Raw genomic sequence first — 26,219 nt, forward strand, 5'->3', positions numbered from 1 at the left:
CTGGTATTTCTCAGCAATACCAGGAAATCGACTTCATGGAATACATTCTCTCTAGTACTACTAAATTACTGTTTATAGCCTAGGAAGAATTTGTTTCCAGGCCTCTTATCACGCCATCACTTGCCAGTTTTGTTCCCTTTGTCTCCTTCTAACTCCTTATTCTATCAGTCATCTCAAGTTTGGCCTCCATGTTTACCAATAAATTCAGAAACTGTAATTAATTACGTGATTAATTCAGTTTATGTTTAGCCAAGTAATGTTTTTTGAATCACTGTTCTTCTAGAAAGTCAATGTGTAGTTTATGCTGTTAATTAAATCCTTGGGAATTAAATGCATTTTTACGTACAAGAGGGAAGAAAAATCAGTTCCTAATAAGCCTTACAGATAATATGAACTGAGACAATCTATTAAAAAGAGCATTTATTTTATTTGACTATGAAAAAATATTATTTCATGCTCCTGTATTGCTGGTCTGATTTTCAGTTCTCTTATGTTGAAAATCATTCGTTCCAGTTTTACTTTTTTAGTAGCTGCTGTGGTTATATACATTGATCTGGATTAGCACTCACATGAATGTGCCAGCAAGAATAAAATGGTGTATAGCATCTATAGTTTTCTTTTTTTAAGCCTGTTATATTATTATAGTTCTGTGTTATTTAAAGATCAGTGTTTTACTGGTCAAGGAGTCACTTAAATAATGGATACCTCTGTAAAGTGATCTTGAAAGAGAATAAAACTTTGGGCTTTATACATTTATGTGAGTTAAAAAGTTAAGGTGATGCTGAGAAGGCATGTTTACAGTGTCTTTTATGTAATTATTTTTAAAAGCTTTTCCTCACATTTTTTAGCATTTTCTACCTATCCCATGTTGGTTTATGAGAAAAACCTTCCTAAATTCAAGATTCCTCATATCTTTTCTCTTTAGTTCTAAATATAGTCAATGTTCTTTTAAGTCAAGAGCTATCTCTTAAGAATGGAAATAGAATTGGTTAAAAAGATAACACGTGTAGGAAAATGAGTTTCTTTCATATATGACTTCTGTCCTGTATTATTACTTCACCTAATTATTGCCCTAAGAGGAAAAGAGTGGAAAGGGATGAAAAGAGAAAAATTCTATGATGTTCTAAATTACAGCAGCCTGAGAGTGAGAGAAAGAAATAGGAATAGTTATCTAGTTAATAGCTGTGGGCTAACTAACAAGACTGCTTACATTCCTGAATGTGAGTTGGAACTTTGAATCAACCTTCAGGCATCTGTTAGCTAGCTGACCACTAGATGCCACAACATCCTGCATATGCATGAACTTTCAGGACTGTTGCTTGTAACCAATCAAAAGTAGTAAATATTTCTTTACAGACAGTGCTCCTATCATAGAACTGCCTGGTTTCACTTTTTCCTCTCCGCCCCGCCCCCCGCCATTCGTAGCCAATATAAATTTTTTTGAAAACAACCTACGTCTTTCTTCCCCAAAACAATGTATAAAAGCACCAGTCAACTCCAGGATGGTGGGCATATTGCCTCCTCCACCTAGTGCTGCTGCTGGTGGTTTAAACTTCATGCTCTAGGACTGGTTCTTTTCTGGCTAGTGTATTGAGCCAAATAAACCCTTTCTTTCACAAAAGCTTTCGGCTTTGAAAGATTTTTTGTGTTTGTTTAGCAGGCATGAAATGGAATAAATTGACATAAATCTTTTCTTCTTACAAGTTATTTAGATGCTTATAGGAGTGGAGCCATTTTATAAACCTTTTACACCCTAAGTAATTATATTTTTGGAGGCTCCAAGCAAGATCACATCAACCTTTCTAAAATCTGTTAACTTCATAAATGTTATTTTTGGTATAAGAAACAATATATTTTTATACTTTTGCTTTTAGAATTTATCAGCTATAATTTCTTGACAATCATGATGAATACCTAGTGGTCCCAGGGAAGTGACACTATTATGATTTGTTTTCAAATATAACAAAAGTATTTAATAATAAAATTTTATAATTTTTGTAGCATTTCATGAACCATTTATAAAATTATTACAATTTTATTTGAAGCCACTAATTTCTTTCTACATTTTAAATATCAAACTTTTAAAAAGGTCCTTAGAAAGTTTGTGCCTCAACATAAAGTAACCCCTTAGAGGGGATGAAATAGGCCCATTCATCTGGTAGCAAAAATGCTGTTTTAATGAGTGGTAGATGGGTGAGTGATTGTTATTCAAGTCTCTGTGTGGCTCTACCTGTTACAGATTAGCAGTAGGAGAATGGTTTTAGAGAAAGCCTGACTTCAGATGATACAGCTTTAATCGGTATTTAATACTGGAGTATAATGGAGCAGCAGTACTCAAACTCTTTGGTCCGAGGACCTCTTTTTATAGTTTTAACTTATTGAGGACCCCAAAGAGCTTTTGTTTATATGGGATATTTCTGTCTTTATTTACTATATTAGAAATTGAAACTGAGAAATTTTTTAAATGTTTATAAATTCATTTAAAATAATTAACTAATTAAATATTAACAGAAATAAGATTTTTGATGAAAAGCATTTCCTCATTCAAAAATAATGTAAAGCGTCATCATTTTACATTTTTACAAATCTCTTTAATGTTTGGCTTAATAGATAGCCAGATTCTAGTATCTACTTTTGCATTCAATTTGTTACAGTGTGTTATTTGAAATATATGAAGTAAATCTAGCCTCAAAGAAATATGAAATTAGAAAAAGGAAGTGTATTTTAATATTATTTAGATGATTGTGTGTATACTACACCAAAATTTGATGTGTAATAGTTCTTTAAAGGTTAGAAAGGTTAGTTGCAATATGGAATCTGAACCATATCAGTGAACTTTTTATATTCTATTACATTAAAACCATAGGTTTGTCTTGTACTTTAAATGGGTCTTTTATTTATGCATGATTTTGTGATATCATGCATTGGTCATTTTGAAAATAATAGCTCATTGAATAATGCAGGTCTTCCAAATATAGACATATTTTTCTACATAACTTCTTTCAAAAGTCACATTTTAATATTACCACTGATCTCATTAGAAAAGTCTTAAGTATTGGGAAGCTGTGGAGTTCATGGTGGCAGATGACAGCTTTCTAAAATTTTAATTTTCACATAAAAGCTTTGTCATTGGCAACTAATAATGTCATTTGGAGAAAAGATCTGCCAAATGCTTAAATCTGAATTACTGTAGTTTTTCAGTTTTTCTTTCAATTAAAAATGGTATGTAAAGGGATGAAGAAGTACAGGTTGCTAGTTATAAAAACAGTCATGAAGATGTACAATACAGTATAGGGAATATAGTCAGTAATACTGTAATAAATGTATGTTGTCAGATGAGTACTATATCAGGATGATCACTTCAGAAGTTATATAAATGGCTAATCACTATGTTTTATATCTGAAGCTAATATAATATTGTATGTAAACTGTAATAGAAAAATAAAAAATTTTAATGGTACTTAATGAAAAAGTGGCTAGTTCAGCCTGTAGCTGAAACAGTTGTACAAATGCTTTACCTTGAAACAACCATAATACTTCAGTATGCAGCAAAATGTTTCATGTGTATTTCTGATACAAAAAAAAGACTTAAGGGTCAAGATTTAATAAAATTTATCATTTTTCCCTCTGCTTTATCAGGGACATTCTAAGTGAAATTGGCACCACTGCCTTGATTGTACTAAGGTGCTAGCAGTCTTACCCACTGTTAGTACAAATACAAATATAGTGAAAAAAGGCAAAGATTGTTTTAGTATTCTTGTGAAGGTGGTTTTACCTCAGAGAGCCCCTGAAAGCATCTTAGAATCTGTAGACCTCACTTGGAGGACCACTGTAGTAGGTATTGCAGTTTTATGATTAGATTGCTATTGGATAAAAAGTGTTGTTTATAGGTAGAATTTTTCTTTCTTTCTTTGAGATTTAAAGAATTATTGCAATTTTGATAGGTAACATATGCAGAAATGTCCACTAACTAGTGGTTATAATTTTTAGCATGATATCACTTAAGCATGATATGCCTTTTGCTCTTATGAAGTTTGCTGTGTAAATAGAGTGCATCATAATTTACACTTGGACTTTCTAATATATTACTTCTTTCCCTGTCTACCTATACCATAAAAATACATAATATAAAATATTGCTATTTTATACAAGTTAGTTCAGTTCATGTGCCATTTAGATTAGAATTTACTGCTGCTGCTTTTGAAATTGCCTTAATAGGAATTATTTTGTTACATAAGACATATTAAACTAGGGATAGTGGTTCACACATTTTCATTTTGAGAAATTCCGTTCTTAAGCTTCCATTAAAAACAAAATAAAACAAAACCTTACTTTAACGGAAATTTCACATATAACCAAAGTAGTAGACACAGTGATATAATTGATGCAGGACAGGGCAGATTTCCCAGAGTGAGGAGGAGACCAAGCCCTGCACCAAGAGGGTCCTTTGGTGGAGAGTGTATGGATGAGATGGACCCCAAATTCAGTTTAGATATCATTCTTTAGTTCCCATTTCCTTTGATATGAACATACAGTGAGGAATGAGAAAGGAAAGAGTATGTAGCTTGAAAGACCTGCAGGCTCCCAGCCTTTAATCCAATCCATAGGTTCCCTGCCTTTAATCCATAGGTTCCCCATGGTTTTAGCCATAGAGAATGAATGACTTTATTTGTATAGGGCAGCCACTTAAAGACACTGTTGTTCTTGTTTCTCCTTCCACAGGTGTGGGGAAATAAGTTGTTAGTAATCCTAGTAGAACTCTTCCTTTGTTCTGAAGGTGTCATCCTGGTCTGGCTGCAGGACTCATCAGCATATTGCAGTCTCTGGATGTAGCTTGATTAACACTCCTCTCAACATTGTATTGAACCCCCATTTACCCAGTTTCATCAGTTATCGCTCATGGACAGTCCTATTTCATTTTTGCCCCATTCACATCCTCTTTACCTTTCCTTCTCCAATTATTTCGAAGCAAATTCCAGACATCACATCATTTCATTCTTAAATAATTCAGAATGTATCTTTCAGAAATAAGAATTAAAGTTACAAATTAAAGACAAAACAGAACCACTATATCTTGGTTTCTCTTATAAGTAATGTACTAACAACTTATTAGTGGTTAGTATAAATGTTCTTATAACTTTTTCATTTTTTTTTCTTTTTGCATTGCTGTGTTCTCTGACTAAAGGCATTTAATATATTGGGTGGAAGACTTTTGGGGATGAATATTTCTTGAGTTTTCTGCCTGTTCACCTTGGTTACTGGACTCTCATTGTGCTTACACTATTAAACATGGCAAAAAAAAAAAAAAACAAATATGGATGACTAGGAGCTTTGAAATTATTTAAAGGTTTTGGGTTTTCCTAGGATGAAGAGACTCGACACAGTCTTGAGTGCATCCAAGCCAATCAGATCTTTCCCAGGAAGCAGCTGATCCGGGAGGATGAGAATCTTCAGGTAATTACAGGCCACTTTTGATTATAAAATAAGTATTTAGCAGGTTGATAATGTAGCAGAGCTAATGATTTGAAGTAATAGACTATATAACGTTTATGTTTTTTTCTAAACCATGCACATAAGTAGAAATGCAAGCTAGAAAACATCTCACTTAGACTTCTTTCCTGAGAATTCGCTATTTGAGATGAATATGTCATTCCTTCATTAGTCTGTAATTTGAAAAACTAGGTGTATTTGAATTTTGTGGATATAAACCCATCCTCTTCAGGTCTCTTTACTACTTATACATTGTTTTAAGTTCGAGTGACAGAGGATTTATCATTTATTCACCTGACCTGTGTTTGAAGACTTTGCTTTACTGCTTCAGAACTCTGAAGGGTTTCTTCTTCCATTTTGAAGGTTCCTTTCCTTGAACTTCATGGAGAAAGCACAGAATTTGTGGGCCGTGCTGAGGATGCCATCATTGCCCTTTCTAATTACAGACTTCACATCAAGTTTAAGGAGTCTCTTGTTAATGTAAGTGATTACCAACTGTTTTCCCACTAAAATAGATAGAGAAAGGGAAGTCAGAAAACTTGTTCATGGTCTCAAAGAAAGGAATATAATACAGGGTTGGGTGTGAAAACACTGTGTGCTCTGCTTTTCTGTTACTTTATTTAGCACCCAGGGGACAATAGGTTAGCAAGCATTTCTTACATCTGATTTAAAGTGATACACGTAGTTGTCAGTAGAGGTGTCCATTGTTTTGTAACACTGAATGATTTGTGCCAAGTAATGCTGTATCATTAAGCTTTATAAAGGTGCAAAGGCTATATAGACTTTTATTCTTCAACCTTTAGTAGTTACTCCTACCTCAGTTTAGAAAATTTCCTGGACTATAATATCAAATGATGAGATGTACTTTAAAACTCAGTGCAGACTGTCATCATAGGATGAAGTTAGTCTAATGGCTTCTTAGTGGTATAAGTATAGATGTTAAATACAGTGTATATTTGCATAATAGACTATTACTGAAGAAAAGGAAGGCTCTCAATTCTCAAGAGTGCATTTACCCTTTTCAGTTATGTGGATATTCTCAGTGAACTGGTTCTTCCAGTGCATTGCCATTATAAATAGCTTTCAGTTAATGTGCCTTTCACCACAAAGGCACAAAAGTTCATGTACTTCCACTAAATGAATGCCTCTCCAGCATTGTGCTTTTCTGCACTTTGGTTCTAGCGCAGAGAAGTGTGTTATGACATCTTAAAAAAGCTCACAACTATACTTTCATTCAGATTGTGTGTTTTGGGATTCATTTGGGATTCTTTGAAATATGTCACTTTTAAGTTCATTTTATTCGGTGTCCAAATGTTACCCAACTCCTCCCTCACATTCTTTTCTTTGTCAGAAGACTCAAATGGCTGCCATTTTCTTTGTAGTCTGCTTTTATTATTTATTTAGTATTTATTATATTCTTTGTAGGTAAGCATTTATATCCAGGAGCCATGTGGCTTGAATTCCTTTTGGCTTCTGGATTTGAGCTATGATCATAGCTATTATGTTAGTTTTCTGTTCATCAGCTAAAAATACGCATCAGATTCATCGAGGAAAGAAGCATGTTGTGTTTTCATTCCATATAGCACTGTGTTCAGAAGGGTCCATTTGGAATTGGGTGGTCATGATAGAAGGAGACAGGATAGAAACTCCTATAAAATCCCAGCAACCAGAAACTCCCCACCGGCTACTGTGAAGGTAATGACAGTAATACAATAGTCTCCACTTATCTGCATTTTCATTTAGCCATGGTGAGCTGTGGTCTGCAAATACCAAATGGAAAATTCCAGAAATAAACAATTCATAAGTTTTAAGTTGGGCACCATTTTGAGTTGTGTGATGAAATCCCATGCCATTCCCAGTGGCCCCAAAGTCCAAGAGTAGTGATGCCGGCAATTCATATATGCCAAAGAGGAGCCAGAGTGCTTCTTTGAAAAGGGATGTACAGTAGTCCACCCCCGCCCATGCTCAGGGGATTATGTGCCAAGGCTCCCAGAGGAAGTCTAAAATTGCAGATAGCACCGAACCCTGTATATACTATGTTTTTTCCTATACATACATACATAAGATAAAGTTTAATTTATAAATAAGGCAAAGTAAGAGATTAACAATAACTAATAATAAAATAGAACACCAATAAAGATATACTGTAATAAAAGTTATGTGAATGGCTTTGAGGCCGTTATTAAGTAAAATAAGGGTTACTTGAACACAAACACTGCGATACTTTGGTGGTCAATCTGATCACTGAGAAGGCTACTAAATGAGTAATGGGCAGGTAGCATACACTGTGGATATACTGGAGAAAGGGGTGATTCATGTCCCTGGTGGGATGGAGCAGGACAGGGCAAGATTTTATTATGCTACTCAGAATAGCACATAATTTAAAATTTCTGAATTGTGTATTTCTGGATTTTTTCATTTAATATTTTCAGGCCACAGTTGACCATGGTTAACTGAAACTGGAAAGCATGGGGTAGGGGACTACTGTATGTATAGGAAAAAACATTGTATATATAGGCTTTGGTACTATCTACTGTTTCAGGCATCCACTGGGGGTCTCAGAACATATCCCCCATGGGTAAGGGGGTGGGGGACTACTGTAACAAGCAGAATTGCCCAGTTTAATTTCGTATTTAGATTGTGTTTAAATGATTGGATCGTTAAAATTGTACTTACATTGCATGCGGGGATGGTATAGTTTCATATCATTGCATTTTTCCATACAATAGTCCCCTATTTCTCAGCTTATTGGTTTATGGTGAAGTATTTTAGGGACTATTTTTAGATCTATTTGGAAATAGGGTCTTTTGTAGAGAAAGCATGGATCCAATCATGTCATTCACCAGCCTGAAGTCTTTCGGTGTTTCTTTACTACTTTTAAGATGAAATCACTTAGCATGGTATCAGACTCAGTGGTATATGATCCTTGGTCCCTGCCAGCTTATCTGTCTGTTTCCCTCTTTTCTCTCTTCTCCCCTTGGTGTTAGTAAAACTACCCTCCTTGGACTATTCAGCTATATCTTACACTTCTGAGTTCTTTCTCTTCTCTCTTGCCCAGGGAACTTCTCTTCGTCTGTCAAAATTCAATTCAGGTGATAACTTCTGTAAAACCTTTTTCAGTCCCAGTTCCCTCCCTGGCAGTTTTTGACACTCCTCTGGCTTCTTCCATATCTCGAACACACCTTTACAGCATTTATCAGATATCTTGCAATTTTTTGGTTATTCGTCTTGTATCTTTAGAATCTAGCATGTCTCCTCATACCATGATATTCAGTAAATATTAAGTGCATTGGAGTTAATATGGGTTTGAAATGGATATTAGACCATTTTTAAACTCCTTTTAGATTTAAAGCTCATTTTAAAACAACATATCTATGTGAATAGGCCTGTGTCATTGTTTCTAGCAATAGCTGGATAAGTAGGTTGTTTACTGGAATTGTTGGTCCCCCTTTGTGGTTGAGATACAGTGTTGAAGAAAACTTACCACTGTTCTTATGTTTGACCCATTTCTTCACCTAAAAGTATTTTCTCATTTAGCATTATAACCCTCTAAGGCATAGAGCCTGCATGTCACTTAAAAAACCCCAGATAATGGCTATGCACAGAAAGATGATCGTGCAAGAGTATTTTGGCATTGCAGTGACTTTAAACATTTCAGATTGAGAGAGACTAGGACTTCTCCATACAAATAAGTTAATATATCACATGGCTGAGGTTCCTAAGACCCGTGGTTACTCCCAGAAACAGTGGCTCCTCCTGCACTAGATCCCTAATGGAGACCAGAGAGTTGGTGTTGCCTCTCCTGCCTTCCTTTTCTCCCTCAATGGATAAGTATTTCAGTAAAAAATGTGAGATTAAGAAACTCCTTTAATATTATTAAATCTAAATCAAACGTATTTGAACCATCAAAGCCCAAACGTGCCAGAATATATTGTGGCATGCCCCAGTTCGTGTCATTTTGCATGCTTTTAAATCAATATATATTTAGCACTTTAGAAAGTAACTTACTATCAAGTTGTAAATAGTTATGTGATATTATATGTTCTCTTAAAAATTTTTTCTTTTTGTGGTAAAATTGGTATCCGAGATTACATTTTTCTGGTGTACAACATAATTCGATATTTGTATGCACTGCATAATGATCACCACTCTGTCTAGTTACTATTCATCACATACATTCTCTTAATTTCACAGCACATTGAGTGAAAGGTCTCTATAGACTTAGATACCATAAACATCATTACTTTAATCCATTCACATTCACTGGATACCAAGTTTTCAATTCCTAGGATCAAAGAACCTTTGTAGTAGAGTTCGTTAGTAGCAGGTAAGATAATGAATCGCTCTCATTCTGTGCTTTGCCCAAACTATATTTTTACATATATAAAAGTATATTTCTTTGATGCTCAGCTAATTTATAAACAAGTAAGTGTTCAAATGGAATTCATGAAAGTTTAAAACAATTTTTGTTGTGTAATTCAATAGACCACCTCTCAATCTACTGCTTCTGAAATCCCAGTAAGTAGCATGAGAAACCTAGGCATTTTTTGCACATGTGTTGTGGAACAGATTGGCTTTGAATGTCAGATGCTCACCTTGCAAATCAGCAAAATGTGTCCTCTCTGCATGAGTCCCTTCCCTTTTACTAGACAAAGTTCTAGTGGTATGTTATAATGAGAACAATTTGTGGGGTGAAGATAAGCCCCCACAGCTTGTATATAAACAGATGGAATTGTGACTATCAGCTAGAAATCATTTGTAAAAATTAACGTTAGTATTTAAAAGAACATTAAAACTTTGTTCCTAGGCTGATCTGTTAGTGCTTCTTAGGAAAAAGGTAGAAGTGTAGCAGATAGAAACACCATTCTTAGCATCTTTCCATTGTCTAACTGTAGTACGTAAAAATCTTTATTCCTCAAGCATCAGTAAGAGGTTATTATTAACACTTAATGCACTTGGGCCTCAGCATTCATATACTAGCAAGAGGTGTCTGAAACCAGTGCTGGAAGAATAGCCTGTGAATATCAAACATAAGCAATAAAAAATTTGTTTATGTAACCTACGACAGTCTTCTTTTTGGACTGGTTTTTAAATAAGATTTAATCTCCATATATTCTATAGTTTATTACAGATTTTAGGTCTAGAATCATTACTTGTTTTATTGTCACAGTTATTGCCATTTTTACTTCATATGTGTATATAAGATTAGAATTTTCCATTTTTAAATTCTGGTGCTTAAAAACAATACACATGTGCATGCGTGTGTGGACACCTCTCCTCCACACACACACCCACACCCCTACTCCCCCAAAAAGAGACAGTACCGTGGATTTTTAATGCCTATGCATGTCTATCAAATTTTTTTAATTGCTGCTCTTTTGCTTTTTTAGATTGATGCTCTTCTGAATTTTGGTGTTCTTGATGTAACTTCTGGCCTTTTGAGAAATCGTTTAATAGCACTGAGTATGTTTTATGCATTGTTTTGAGCATGAGTTTGGTGAAATTAATTAGTGTAAAAGCACTGTAAAGGGAGATAGAATTACCTGGCAGGTAGAAGAACGTAGAGGAGAAAAGAGCAAAAAGAAAATGAGTTGCTACAAAACATTTAGAATTAGTGGACTAGAGAGGATTTGAATGTGACTTTAGACTTTTTACTGCTCTTGCATGGATAGAATTGCATCGCAGGAATCTTGGTTTAGATTCTGTTTTCCTCGTGAAGATCTCTGGTAAAGAGACTTTAATTGTGAAAGAAAACTAAAGTAGAGCTCATACAGAAGAGAAAGACAGTCTTACAGGAAGAAAGGTGCACCGTATATAATGGAAGGAGCCTGGCTGGAGGACAGACATGGATTCTGCTTCTGACTTTGTCACTAGCTAATAGTGTAGTGGCTAACCTTCCTGAGCTATAAAATGGTCTGGCTCTTGAATCTGTAATTGTTTGCTTATGAGGTTGGTATTGGGTATGTCTAGTTATAGAAATGTTAAGAGATCCTCTTCACATATGAGGAAAGTTGAGAAACCTAAAGTAGTGGAGTAGGCCTTAGAAAATATAGAGAAACTTAGTATGTTTTGGTTGGCTAGATGAAGAGGAAAAGAATGCCAGTTCCGCATTTTTAGAAGAGGAGGCAATCTGTGGAAAGCACATTGAGGTATAAAGGAGAAAAAAGGGAGACATTCATTTGATTTAAAATCAGGTATTTCTCTTTTATATGTTCCTGTTCTTGCTGCATATTACACTTCCTTGCATGTAACAATCTGCATGAGTTTTAAAATCTGCTGTTTTCCATATCTACTTGAGTATACATGGTGGTTTCTGGTGACTTGCTAGTATCTGCATATTAGCAACCAACATTTTTATTTTTCCTTAAATTTGCGATGTTAAAATACATGAAAATTACTATATCAAACGCATTTTAGGTAGCAAATCTTTTCATACTCTAAGATGTTTCGTTATTCTTATTCCAGAAGTCTGGGCATAGGCCCTTGGGCTCTGGTCTAGTAGGAGAGATGTAACTTACCTGTTCTTTGTAGCAAAGTAGTACAGGTTGGTCCACTCTCTGCAGCAGCTGTTAATAGCATTAGTTGGTTTTCAAGTGATCGCAGGGGACCTAGGATGCAGGTGACTGCTGAGAGAGCAGCCTTTCCACATGGATTTGTAAAGCTCACTCTCACTGCACCCCACGTTCTTCCTATTTCCTGTGGCTGGGAATTTCTAAGCTGTGACTATCTGAGGTTCAGAAAGCAGAGGCTGGTGGCATATAGGAAGATGGGAAGCTTGTCCAAGGAAGTCTGGAAGAGGGCAAAGTTTAGTTGGTAAAATTTTAGAAAATTGACATTAGAACTCAGGCCTCTTGTCAGTCTAGTAGCCACTTTTTTTGTAGGGCAAGGTGGGCGTTGGAGAAGCGAGAGGAAAGTACATAAAAAAGAAAAAAACAACGTGAGAGCCTGTTACAGGGCTCCAAAAAGACTGCCCTGAGAATAAATCAGTGTCCTCTTCTTAATCTCTTATTCGCCCTTTACAAGTTATCCCTACTGATACATTTTTGATTTCCTTCTTAGATGTACAGGTCTTGAATTTTTAGCCACTTTAGCTGCAATTTCCCACTGCACCTTGGGATTAAGGACTTAAACAAAAGCAGCGGGCCAGTGCTCCTTTTTCTCTCAAACAGGCAAGATTTCATAGGCTTTCTCTTACTCTCAGTTCTTTATAAGTGTAAGGGAATTTTATTGGTTATAAGACTTAGAACTAAGTAAGAAGGCACTGAGGTGGAAACTCCCAGCCAATATCTGATTATTATTATTATTATTATTATTATTTTGCTTTCTTTTCTTCTTTTATTTAAATCCCTGCTGCAGTTTCTGTTTATTTGTCCCAGACATCTAGCACTGGGTTTATTTTTGCTCCCCACATCTTTGTTTTAAGAGTTTTTTGCTGACTCTGGCAACTGCATGGTGGGACAGGATTTCTGAAACTGGCTCAGCTAACATGAGGCCACCTTGTGCAGGCAGCATTCTTTTGTTTCTATATATGTTGGAGGAGACTGCTCTCCTCTTCTCATGCTAAACACGAATTATTTGAATGCTACTTGCAACTCCCAGAGCCACGTTTTGGCTAGCATGATACACTGTAAGAGACAGTGGTCTATCCTTTCCGAGGAGTGAAGTATTTATTGTTATTTTACCAAGCTCTCTTTAGAAGTTTTGGAAATTGCTTTTTGAAGGTAGGGATTGAGTCAGGATGAGTAGAGTGACAGGGGGAGGAGTCTCTTGTGTCAACTTGAGATTTTGTCACCCTGTTCAGATGCTTTCTCTCCTGTCTCCCTTCTCTGATCCTCTTTACTGTCGTATTTACTCCTGTGTTCATTAGAGTCTGCTGACCAGATTGGTAGGGAGACAGCCATTTTAGCTTGCTCATATCTCAAGCCTCACTTGGCAAACAGGGCTCCTCAGCTGGTCTTTTAAAGCAGATTAGACTTAGTGAGTTTTAGGATCTTTGGCCACTCTGGTCTGCTTTCTCCTCCCTGATACCCATGTCTATTCTATTGAGCAGAAAGCCTGACCAGCAGCTCCTGTCCCATTGTCTTTTCTGTACAACCTGCAGGCAGTTTAGGCATCTAGTCTTTTTCAGGATGCTCTTTTGCTGACACAAAGCCCAAGCTTGCTTTGTCATTTGGGGCAAACGAAAAGTATAGTCTTAATAGCACCTCAATCTGTAGTTTATTTCTGTAAACAAGACAAGATTACCATTCTGATTCCCTTCAGCTTCTGTGTCATTGCAAAGCACAGCTAGTTACACCATCTAAAGTAGTTCTTTGAGTGATAAGTTTATGAGTTTCATGCCTGAGAGATGACCTATTTTCCTGTTCTCCCAGAGATGGTGCCTCCTCTTCATGATTTGAGGCCTTTGATTTAGAGATAAAGGAAACCCCTAATTCACCCAGTAGTAAATCACTTGAGTACTATCAGTCCAGATAAATTGCAGTTCTGTTTGCTCCTTTCCTGTGTGGAGCTTTCTAATCACTCTTGTTAGGAACATTGAAGAACTGCAGGGTTGATGCCTTTTTGACTAAGGAGACTTTATCTTTTTTAATTGCAGGTTCCTTTACAGCTTATAGAAAGTGTCGAATGCCGAGATATATTTCAGCTTCATTTGACTTGCAAAGACTGCAAGGTTATCAGGTATGTGGTGTGTTTAGCGTGGAAAATACTTTTTAAAGAATAGATCCGTGGGGTTTGGTAACAGAAAAACAGCTTTTGAGGGTCAGCCTTCTTAGGAATATTTTTCTGAGTAGTTAGTGTCTGAAATATTTCACCTTTAAGTTACTTTGCTATTTGAAAGGTATTTTTAAATTTTTTATTTGGACATTTCAAATTTACAAAAAATGCAAAAATATAAATAGTATAAAGAATACCAGTATTGTTAACATGTTATCCCATTTGCTTTTTCATTTGCAGGAGCTGTGTGTGTGTGTGTGTGTGTGTGTGTGTGTGTGTGTGTGTGTGTGAGAGAGAGAGAGAGAGAGAGAGAGAGAGAGAGAGAGAGAGAAAGAGAAAGAGGAGCCAGAGAGAGGGAGAGAAATATTCTTTTTCTAAGTAATCCTAAAGTAAGTTAATACAGTCATGGCTCTTCACCTTGAAATGCTTCATTGTGTTTTCCTAAGAATAGAGATATTTTCTTATATAACCGTAGTATCAGTGTCAACTTCATTATTTTACACTTATAATACTTTTATCCAGTCTACTATCCATGTTCCAATTTTGTCAGTTGACATAATAATGCCTTTTATAGCATTTCCCCTCACCACCACCTCATTCATAACAGGATCCAGTCAAGGTCAGATACTACATTTGGTTGCCATGATTCTATAGCCTTCTTTAATCTGGAACATTTTTCACCATCTTTCTTTGTCTTTTATGACATTTTGAAGAATACTCTTATTTTAATAGACTGTTTCTTATTATGTGTCCAGTATTTCCTCATGATTAAATTGAGGTTGTCCATTCTCAGCTAGACCGCTATATATATGAAGTTGTGTCCTTTTCAGGGTATTATATTACGTCTGGAGGCAAACAGTGTCCATCTATTCCTTATTGGTGATGTTAATTTTGATAACTCTATCAAGGTATCACCTGCTTTCTGTATGATTTCTATTTTTTCTCCCTTTCAACTAATAAATAGTCTCTGGAATGCACTTTAAGACAATGCACATTTCTGTTCTCATAAAATTTCTCCATAGATTTAACTTCCATTGATTTTTTTTTTATCTGATCTTTACTATAATTGTTGCAAAATAATCCCTGAAATTCTTTTTTAAATTTAGTAGCTCTACAAGTTTTAAATTCTCTAGGTTTTTACTTTATCTCTTTGACTTATTCTGGAGTGCCAGTAAACATTGTGTGTTGGCATATCAATGAGTCACATTGATTGGGACAAGGGAGAGGTTTAAGTGACCTCCTTGGTTTTAAGGTAAATATTTAAATTGCTTTTTATCCATTGAGATTGGGCTTGCTTTTAGTAGAGACTGGCTACAACTCACAGTTTAAAAACCTGTTAATTACACAATTTTAAACACTGCATTTGAAAAGGTATTTCTTGCACTAATTATTTTAACCTCCTAGTTATATATACTGAAAATTGCAATTGATAATAGAATTATTTTGTTCTTTACATGGTCACAACGAAATACTATATATCTTATTTTGGATCTGAAGTTGCCTATTTATTCTAATTGCTAGGTAGACAGATTTTGAAATTATTCCCTAACTGGCCAAAAGTATTGATGTGATTTTGAGTTCAGTCTAATATATCATAACAAAACAAAAAGAACTACTCTAAACATATTTCTTAAAAAGGACAACTATACAGCTTTGATGGAAGAAGAAGAATGAAATTTCACTCGCGAAAGAGAATGACTGCCATTTTACTTTAATAATTAACATTAATCAGTCTCAGAAGAGATTTCATTAGTCTTATAAAATAAGTTTTTTACATGTCTGGCTTTCTTCTTTTTGAAATTTTTCCACCATTGACTAAAATTTGTTGGCTTGTTTTTGTTATAAATAATAAACACGTGAATTACCATCTCTCATGCTTTCTTGACTATAGTTGTCACTTTACCATGAGTGGGCACTCTTGAAATGGTGGCTTCCCTTAGGTTTCATTGTCAACTGTCTTCTGATTGCATCCATACTTGTTTGGCTTTACAAAGGTGTCAGTTCTCAACCTTTGAGCAGTGTCAAGAGTGGCTTAAGAGACTGAACAACGCAATCCGACCACCTGCTAAAATAGAAGATCTCTTTTCATTTGCGTACCATGCTTGGTGCATGGAAGTCTACGCCAGTGAAAAAGAGCAACATGGAGACCTCTGCAGACCAGGTAAGCCTTTCTAAAATATGCAGATGGTGGCTTTATAGAACTGCTACTCGAGGTACCCTTAACAGGAAATGGGACTCCTATGCATTCATGTCAGTATATATTTTATGCAGCACCTAGAGTATGCCCAGTATTCTCCTAAGCTCAGCAGAACATGTTTTCTGCCTTTCAGGGGAAGGAAAGAACATTAGACTTGGCACCACAATTTATTGGGCCTGAGAACCAGCTGTAGTAAGATTTAATGGATGTTACGGAAGCCTAATGGAAGGGAGCCATGAGCGTCGTATGCAGGTGTGGGAAGACTTCACGTTAGAAGTGGCTTTTAGAGTAAGCAAAGTAGAGTAAGCTTTGAAGGTCAAGTGAGAGTTCATTGTTTAGAGAATGGAGAAAAGAATGATAGAGCAAGTAGCATAAACAAAGATACAGAGGTGTAAGGTTAGGTCATAGAATAGTGGAGTATAAAATGGCCTTTTACTATCTTCGAATTTTTAAGTCATAGATTTCCTGTTATCACCCCTTTCATCCCATAGATGATAAAACAGAGGTCCAGATAAACCAGATAACTTTCCTCAGGACAGACAGAAGCTGAGCCTGTACTGGAAGCTATATTTCCTGACTCCTCATTAAATCTTTGTCCGACTCACCATTTTTCTCTTCAGTAATAGCTTTGACCAAGTTCATGATATTTTCCTGCATGTAGTTGTCAGTGAACTTTATGTTGCTCTAAATAGAACTTTGCTGGTGCAACATTGAATCTTTAATGTCTCCAGTTTGGGAGCAATCTTAAATTCCTAAGCAGTGAAAAGTTGTGAGCTTCCTTCCAATAAAGTTTACTCCTGGCACTTTTTCTATAAACCTCATTTTTCAATCCTAAATCTTCAATTTAATAATTCTCTCCTGGGTCATTTTAAACATTTGAGGCTAGTCTAGCTATGCTTGTATCACTTTGTTCCTGGCTCATTCACTGGTTGAAGCTTTTGGTTCATATTATTGTTTGATTAAATTATAACAAGCATTATCTTATTTTTAAAGATTGTTTGATATGTAGTTTTATTTGGCTCTCATGATCTCATCAGACAAAGCAAGATAGGCTAGTATCTCTGTTTCGGGAGCCAAAGAAGACTCAAAGAAGTAAAGCACAGTAGGCAGTGACAGAGCTAGGACTTAAACTCACTTCCCAGCTATTTAGAGCTGACTGGATGGGGTGCTTTGGATACAGAGATGAAAAAACAGAGGCACCTGCCAGTTGTTGAGCTTCCGGAATCCAGTCTTTCTATGTGCCTGGTCAGGCCAGTGGAACCCAAAATCATCCACAAGAGACCAGACCAGACCTTGGAATGTTATGAGAATGTGCTTTTTAAACGCTTTCACTTCACTCCCTTATCCATTACATCTGTCCTTTTCTTTTTTCTTCTTTATCTAGATGCCATAGTACTTTTTGTTTGTTTCTTCCTCTTTTAAAGTTTTTTTAAGGTAAAAGTTATACACAATAAAATGCACAAATCTTATGTGTACATTTGCTGAGTTTTTAACCATTACATCTTATTAAATTTTTAGTCTCAATGGTCTCCTAGGATAATGAAGTTAATGAGCATATCTTGCTACATTGTGTTATAGAAGAACTTTGATTTAAGACTCTTAACTCCAAAGGCATTCCCTTGTTTTGGGTTGCCAGTGTTTAGTTAATGGGCTTGCTTTCTTCTAACCTGTTCTCTCACAATCACAGACTGAAAATTCCTCATCTTTTTAAGTCATTTTTTATTCCCTTGATAATTTTAGTTATTCTTTTTGGATTTGAGCCAACTCTTAGGAATATCCTAACATGTGCCAGGTCAGAACTTCACTCTTGTCTTTTAATTATGGATTGGTTTGTCCTGAGCTGGGATTACTTTCTTTGATCTCCAGGTCCTTCCCTTTCTGATGATATTTGGTATTCTTTGGCAACCAGGCTTTAGAGATGTCTACAGTATCCTCTGTCTTTTCATGGGTTTGTAATGGATGAAGGCATTAGGGGGTAATGTACTGACTTAGGAACTAGAAAAAACAAGTTAAAGTCATACTCTACCAATTCAAAAAATAATACCAGACAAGCCAATTATCCTCTCTGTACTTTAGTTTCCTTTGTTTTTCAAACTGAAACATTCTTGTTCGTTTTGTCCAAGCTGATCTGGGTATCCTGAGATTAAATCTGTTATGCTGGAGTTCAATTCAGTAAATGTTTGAGTAACCCCTATATGCCATGCTTGTGAAAACATTTTTGAAAATTATAAATTTACAAGGTGATACCATGTCTTTGTAACTGATTCGAACATCTGTGAGTAAAGGTTGTATTTCGTTTCTTCCCAATGTATACAATCCATACCAAAGTTAACCTGCTATTGTTCACATGGAATCTCATTGTATTTCAGTGGCTTGGTTTGACTGTGTGTGTGTGTGTGTGTGTGTGTACACGTGTGTGTATATGTATGTGTGTGTGTATACACATACATACATACATACATATGTAGCTTTTTTCTTTTATATATTTTCATCGTGGAGTACAGAGAGAAAACCCGTTGTTAAAAAACACCGAGGTAACATTTTTATAGCCAGTCTACCTGGTTCTTCTGTCTCCACCCAGTATTGTTGAGTGTTGGTGGTGGCTACATCATTACTCACCAAATATGAGCTTACCAGACAACCACATTCTTATAAGTCATCTTTGGGGTGAGACAGCACTCGAAATATTTCAGAGTGATGCCTTTGTATAATCCGCCCCCAACATATATATCACAAGCATAGACGCTGAGGGGTAGAAGTTAGTCTTTTGGCAGTTAATAAAGCCTTCTGTAGGTTCTTCTCTGCTTAGCCTGTTAACAGTAGAATGTGTCAGAGAAGAGGGTATTGGGGAAATTACATCATTACCTCGAATTCATATAAATCTAAGTTTCCAACTGTTGAACCTGTCATAGTTAAGCCAGCCATACTGTGGCCACAGCTCTAGGTCTTAATCTGCTTTGGAAATTCTCAACATTGCTATTAGAGTTCATCTGTGAAGCTTGCAAAAGCCTTTGCAAAACTCTTGACTCTGCTTTTAGCCCCATTTAAAACTCTGAAAAAGAAATGAGCTAGAAGCTGAAAGCTCATCTTTCTTATGCTCAGCTTCCTTCTCCTCATTGTAGCTGCCTTCTTGGTGATCATTCTATACCTGAGCAGTAATCTGGAGTCCTGACAGATGACTGGGCAAATCAGTGTAGTAGCATAGGCCCGCCTTTATGACCTCTTCTTTAGAAGGCCAATTAAGCATACCTTGTTTAACTACGAACAGCATATGACTCTAGGTCTTATACTGTTGTGCAGCTCCTTGTTTTGTATAAATTAAAAGCTCTTACCAGCAGAGTCTGTCTTCTAAATATATATCTGAGTTTATATCCACTAAGTGTATATCTGGACAACTGTACTAGGACTTTTGTTCTTAAGAAGAATGATTCTTTCCTCCATATTTGAAAACCTGGGATGGCTAGTTCTCAACTTCTTTGACTCTGGTACTTTTTCCTTACACCCTGGTTAAGGTCTAGGCCCTTATATTCCAGGCTTTTAAGTTGTATATAATTGTGGGCCTGAGTATTCAGAATCAGCCAGGGAGATAGACTTTTGTGGGGAAAGAGTTTTTAGACTACCGGTTGACACTTCGGTTATGGTAGGAGGCTCATTGCTTTAAAAAGTTTTCATTCCCATGAAAATAAGAATCGCTCCACTGTATTTATAGGATCAAAAATATGGAATGTTAAAAGGGCGCAAATCCTCATTCAGGGTTGGGGGCGGCAGACAGGAAGGTTAGAGGTATAAATATAAAGCCAAACAGAAAACTCGTGACCATAATAGTTTAAATAAATTGGGATATTACACCATATCTAATGTTAAATCAATGGAGACATGAGAATTCCGAGAGGAAATTCTAAAGGTAAATCCAGCAATAGACATGCTTCGTATTCAAACATAAGTAAACAATAATTTGGCAAAAAGCCAATTGAATTATTCATGTATTGTAAGGTCAGGCTGGAGTTTTTTCAGAAAGCAGTGGTTTTCAAACTAGAGGTTGTGATCCACTAGTGGGTTGTGAAATCAAAGTTTTAAGAAATGAAATATGAAATGAAACATTTAGGATAGAAAATATCAAAATATATCACACATATAGTAAGAGTGGGTATTGTTTTGGGGAAAATTCTTTTAAAAATAAAGATGTATTTATTTACTGTGCATTGTGATGATCAGTTTTAAAATTTATGAAGTCTCTGTTTAGAGGTTACAAAGATAATTAAAACTCACTCCTTGCTCTCAAGGCACTTGAACTAACATTCTTTACTTGCTATGCAGTATATATCTCTGTGTAGCTCAGAATTTCATGCTCTAGATGGTGGTCCTAAGCCCTTCTCAGGGCAGTGGTTCTATGTAGTGAATTGCCCATTGTGGTTGATGGTGGTAGTGGTGATGATGATTACTTTGCCAGTGATTGCCTTAAAATTATAGGATCCTTTTATGGTATCTGTGTGTTTACTCTAAGATAGAGGTACTAAGATAAAGGACCGTTCATTAAAGTACTTGGAGCTATGTCACAGGATAGGAAAAATCTTCTCATTAATTAATGAATTTAGGAGTTGCCATAGTTTTACAGCTTTTAGATTGGGATTATAAATGAAAGATTCCATGTCTAGTATTCTTGATGGTCACTATTCCTTGCAATTTGTAGACAGATGGCATCCCACTTCAGGTAACTTTTTTTCTGTTTTCCAAAATGGGATAGATTCAGCTGATTATTTCTTCCTGCATCTTTGAACTTCATCTTTTTATAGCTCTTTTTCAGGAAACATATAATACTTAGTTTAGTTTAAGCTCAAGAAAAGCAGTTTAAGTAGGAAGTAGTTTTATAGAATTGTCCTTTATTCAAGTAATTGCTGTTTCCTATTTTGAAGCTCCTCTCCCAGGGAGACCAAAGTTTTATACTTTAATCACCAAAACAGCCTGTTTTGTGCTTTTATTTATTTTTGTAGTTTCTCCCAACCCACCAGCATTTATTTTACAACCTATAATATTATATATTAGAAATACTGCTTAATGGTTTTCTCTTTGTTTTTAATAAAATTGTTGCCTTAGGACTCTGTGTTTTCAAGGAAGAAAGTTATTTCAGATTTAATGACTTTTATGTTTGGTTCATTTCTGCCTTTGTTTCTCGCTGTCTTAAGAAAGAGGAAGCCAAATTCTTTAGGGTAGATGTAAGGTAGATTACACATGTTTGGGTGGATATTCTTACAAATGATCAGCATTTTACTTGCTAGTGTGGTGTTTCCTAAGATTCCTGGGTACTAGCAGTTGTAGTACCATGATCTCCTACCTGTAATTCTGTAATCTGTAAGGCTCTGAAAATCAAAAGATTTTTCTTATTTTGTTTGTTGGCTTGATCTGAACTGAGCTAATATGAAGCTATTTGTTGCTTTATTTATTGATCCCATTTAGTGTGAATTATTCACACATTTCATTGTAGAGATATTAGTGTTTGATTAAGTAGACCCTCTTGAGAGTGTTAACCTAATATTATATATGTAGCATCTTAAAATCCAGAAAACTCTCATTCTGAAATCTGGCCCAAACGTTTCTGACAAGGAGTTGTAGATCCATATTCCTATTCTTGTTAAACTTGTTGGTGTTAATTCTTATGAGTACCATCACTCTGAGTGTGGAAATAAGTAAGGAGCCAATATAGTGATAAGAACATGGGTTTTAGAACCAGACAGACCTGCCATAATAACCTCTCTCTTTGTTTTGTCCTCTGCAAAATGAGCTTAGTGATACTACCCTCAGAGTTAATAGTAGTGATTAGATAACATAATTCTTAATCAAAATTAATTTTTTATTCCTTCATTCAGTCTTAATCCTGACACGTTTTTGTTTTTTTAACTAAATATGTTATTTTATTTATATGATACCTGTGCACCCCACCCCCCCAATAACTGAGTGGGATAACTATGCTTTTATTCCACTTGTTATGCAAAATGGTATCGATTTCTTCTTTTCTGCTGTCTTTGGCCCTTAGGGGAACATGTGACATCAAGGTTCAAAAACGAAGTGGAGCGGATGGGTTTTGATATGACCAATGCCTGGAGGATTTCCAACATCAATGAGAAGTACAAGTGAGTTGTATGGATCCCTGTGGATTGTGTGTCATAGCTCGTGTGCTTTTGCAGAAGCCCCAGTTCACATGTGGCAGAACTCTTGAATTTAGACTTTCAAGTGGAGTTTTATTTGTTAAATCTAAATGCATGATCTTGAGTACTTCTTGAGCCTTCTATTCCACATTGCTGTCTATCACTGAAGTGGAAAGTGATGCTTACTCAATAGGATTCTGGAACCTTCCTTTCTGCCCCCTCCAGGCCTGTTCTTCCTGGCACATGCATGTCTGATAACACTGGGTTTACCTGTAGTTAAGCAGTTTTCATTGTTCTCATCACCACTTGACATCATATTAGAGATAGGATCAATAATCTCATAAGCAATGATAAAACACTTAGGAGATAGTTTTTATGACTATAATTTTACCTCAGGTCCTATGAAATAGGCATAAGTTATTTCTTTAATATACTGATCTAAAACTAACTTCACAGCTATAATTATTTAACCATTAAATATTAATGTAACCATTATTAAATATTTCTCATTACCTGTTTCCCTAACAGGTGTAAGTACTTTGGTGGGGGAGGGTAGTTAACTATTGTGATTCTGGTGATCTAAATTTTTGTAAAACAAAAGAAAACTTTCCAGGAGATTTAAAATAATGTATCCTTATCTTAAGTTTTCCTGTAGCAACTGGAGGCATTAGTCATACTATTGTCCTTTGAGCTACCTTATTATGATAGCTGTTTTCCTGGTATCTTTGTGGCTAGCCATCAGAGCATTTCATTTTTTATTTGAAAAACTATACCTTATTTACTGTATATAGCTCTTAACATGGACCTTGGCCAAGGAGTTAAGAACCAGGGGTGTTGTGAAGAATTGGGAGCTACAGACTTATCATATCTTTGCCTGTTCTCAGTGATAAGTCAAAGCAGAAAATGCATGTGGAAGCTGGAGGGAGGGGCTTCAGAGAGCCTGAGGCTGCTACAGGCTTTGGTCATGTGTAACTCACCTTTCCTATAGCTAGTACTTGCTGAAGAGCTGACTACTAGATAATGTTAGATTTATAGGGAAAGGAATATAATGATCAAAAAATTGGGCGAAATGAAAACAGTTTAGTTAAACTTGTTGAAAAGAAGTTTGAGTTCAAAAGCCATTGGTTTCAAAAATCCCTATTTTATATGGGTTTTAAAAATTAACTTCTTATCTTTGAGTCTGCTATTTCACCTCAAAACTAGTCTTCAGGAAATTGAAAAGGTCTTCCTACTATAAAGGAAGGATGAGCTAAATTTACTCTTAAGTTTAAAACAAGATAAAATGAACAAGACTCATGGTAAGAGTATTAACTATGGTTACTGTGTCTCTGGTTATTTTTAGGAGATTGTGGGTAGGTGTTAGGACTTTTGCAGAGCTACTCTTGGTCATAGCTATTCTTCTGTTTCTTTGGCTTTTAAATTCCTAATAATTAATCTTCTGGAAATTAAGAACAGGAGAGAGCTATGTGGTACAGAATGATCAAAATCCCCAATTCCTAAGCCACTTTGTGTTTTTTCTGCCTCTTCCTCTAATGCATGAGATATTTAGGGGGGCAGGGGTGTGGTGATGGTGTAGTTTGTGTATTTTAGGATTTGGAAAAGGTCTTGAAAAGCTCTTATTGCATCCACTATTAAAATGAATATTGGGTTACCCATTGAGAGAGATTGTCCTATAAGTGAAAAGCCTATCAGAAATACAACTTGACTAGCATGCAACTACTGTGTTTTCACAAATGAAAACATAGCTCCCCGCACCCTGATTGTAGTTTATTCTGAAGTATATTTTATAGGAATTGCGATTAATAGCTTATTCACATTACTAACTTGGGTAAATAGGACTATGATAATGTATGCAAATTGACCCGTGGTACAGTTTTTACATGCCCATGGCTGCATCTGTTACCTGTAATTAGAATCCTTGTTTGGTTCACATCAAAGAATATGTTTAATAATCCTGTGAGGTCTCTGGAAACTTGAGATTGTGGACTCTTGTTCTTCTTTACATGTTTCCTTTTGACAAAAGCCTCCTTCAGGCTTTTTGTCAAAAAGCTTGAAGGTCTGGTAAAGGTGACATAACTTTCACTTCTGTAGTTGGACTGGGCACTTGTATGGTTAGAAATGACCTGTGTATCTGTTTAAACAGAGTTACAATGGAGTAACTGCCTCTCAACTCTCTCTTTTTCACTAATAGTTAAGATTGGCAGATTCTCAAAAGACATCAAGTGGAAGAACCCAAGAGAGTATCATTTGATATATACATAAGTAAACACTTAAGGCAACTCGAACTACCTGAGCAAGCCAAGACTCAAGTAATGCTCCTCATTGCCTTTTAACTGGCTCTGGGGTAGCTTGATTAACATCCTTATGCTGCTTACTCACCGAGTGTCTCTCCCTCTTCTCCCTCCTCTCTCTCTCTTCTTCGCTCTCTCTTTCTTTTTCTCACCTTCCCAATTAGGCTATGTGGTAGCTATCCACAGGAGCTCATAGTGCCTGCCTGGATCACTGACAAAGAACTAGAAAGTGTAGCAAGCTTCAGGTCCTGGAAGCGCATCCCTGTTGTCATCTATAGGTAAGTAAGCCTGTCCAGGCCCATCTTGGTCTGCTGCTGCTGGCCCACTGCATGTGGTCTGCTGCCTCTGCTGCCGCTAACCTGGGAAGGGAGGGGAGGGTTCAGGAAACTTTCCAGGCAATTCTGTGCTTCCTTATTGCTTAAGCTGCTCTTCTAGTCACACAGCCCCAGTAAATTATTACATCCAGAGTACTAGCTGATGGTATATGTTGACACTGGTAAGAAAATTTTAATAGAAAAGCGGCTGGTCTTGATATTTTAAGATCCCTCTGACATTTTATGGAAAGATAATGTGCTTACTGCATTTAGATCTTGGCCTTTGGATCAAGAGAAATGAGTCGTAGAAAATGAAAATTGAGAGTATAGACTTGAGTCCTTTGTGATTGTCTTTGTGGTTGAAAAACTTCAACACTGGGAAGTGCTCTGCTTTGAGAGGGAGAATTTAGAGAAGGCTAGGGCTTGGCTGGATAGATCTTAGAGATCAGAGGTAGAAGAGCTAAGGGAGGCAAGTTCTAGAAGGGGATGGTGGCCTGGTGACAAGCACAGCTTTTGGAGTTTAAGTCTTTTCTCTGATATTCCTTGCTATGGCACCTTGAGTAAGTTCCCTAACTGACCTCAGCCTGTTTCTAATTAGTAAAATGGGAATGATGTTCTTTGTAGATGTGCTGTGACATCAGAATAAATTTGTAAATATTGGATTTCTCTAAGCAATGTCTGGAGTAGCTTGTATTCCTGATGGCTGCTTTTTTAATTCATTGAATACTTCAGTTCACAGAGAATCATATTAAATTTTTAAGAAGTCGTTCCCTACTATTTTGGAACTATTTTAGACATCATCTTGTAATATTCACATTCTGCATTTCATTTTCCCAGTTTGCAGACTTTTTGGTGTCTTCTTGAATTTGGGCCAACCCAGTGGAGCTTAGTTAGAAACTCCTTTTATGCAAGGAGGCATTCTATTGAAATACTGAGCTTCCAGGAAGGGATTTATCTCTTTGTGGAATTCCCACTGAGGTAACCAGCTTGTTCATTTAGTCCACTGAAGGCAAATTCTGATGGCTGCTCTGAATAGAGAGAGATGGAAAAGTATTTGCTTTGGTCCAGT

General features: G+C 36.1%; 1 protein-coding gene across 16 annotated transcripts in view; it reads left to right on the forward strand.

Annotated features, from left to right (window-relative positions):
- Positions 1-26,219, forward strand: part of MTMR3 (myotubularin related protein 3) — a 121,816-nt gene that overhangs the window by 68,346 nt on the left and 27,251 nt on the right. For 15 of the 16 annotated variants that reach the window (XR_005652590.1, XR_005652592.1, XR_005652591.1 and 12 more), the window contains 6 exons: positions 5,365-5,454; positions 5,854-5,970; positions 14,087-14,169; positions 16,200-16,366; positions 22,434-22,530; positions 25,001-25,114. Coding sequence is in view for 13 of the 16 variants with exons in the window: in XM_039861842.1 (XP_039717776.1) it covers positions 5,365-5,454; positions 5,854-5,970; positions 14,087-14,169; positions 16,200-16,366; positions 22,434-22,530; positions 25,001-25,114 (668 nt within the window). In the remaining 3 variants the exon portion in view is untranslated. Of the gene's footprint in view, positions 1-5,364; positions 5,455-5,853; positions 5,971-10,880; positions 10,954-14,086; positions 14,170-16,199; positions 16,367-22,433; positions 22,531-25,000; positions 25,115-26,219 lie in introns of those variants that run through there. The other variant, XM_039861853.1, reaches the window with a different exon arrangement.

Source organism: Pteropus medius, unplaced genomic scaffold (assembly GCF_902729225.1).
Source record: "Pteropus medius unplaced genomic scaffold, Ma_sr-lr_union100, whole genome shotgun sequence".
In the NCBI taxonomy this organism is placed as follows: domain Eukaryota; kingdom Metazoa; phylum Chordata; class Mammalia; order Chiroptera; family Pteropodidae; genus Pteropus; species Pteropus medius.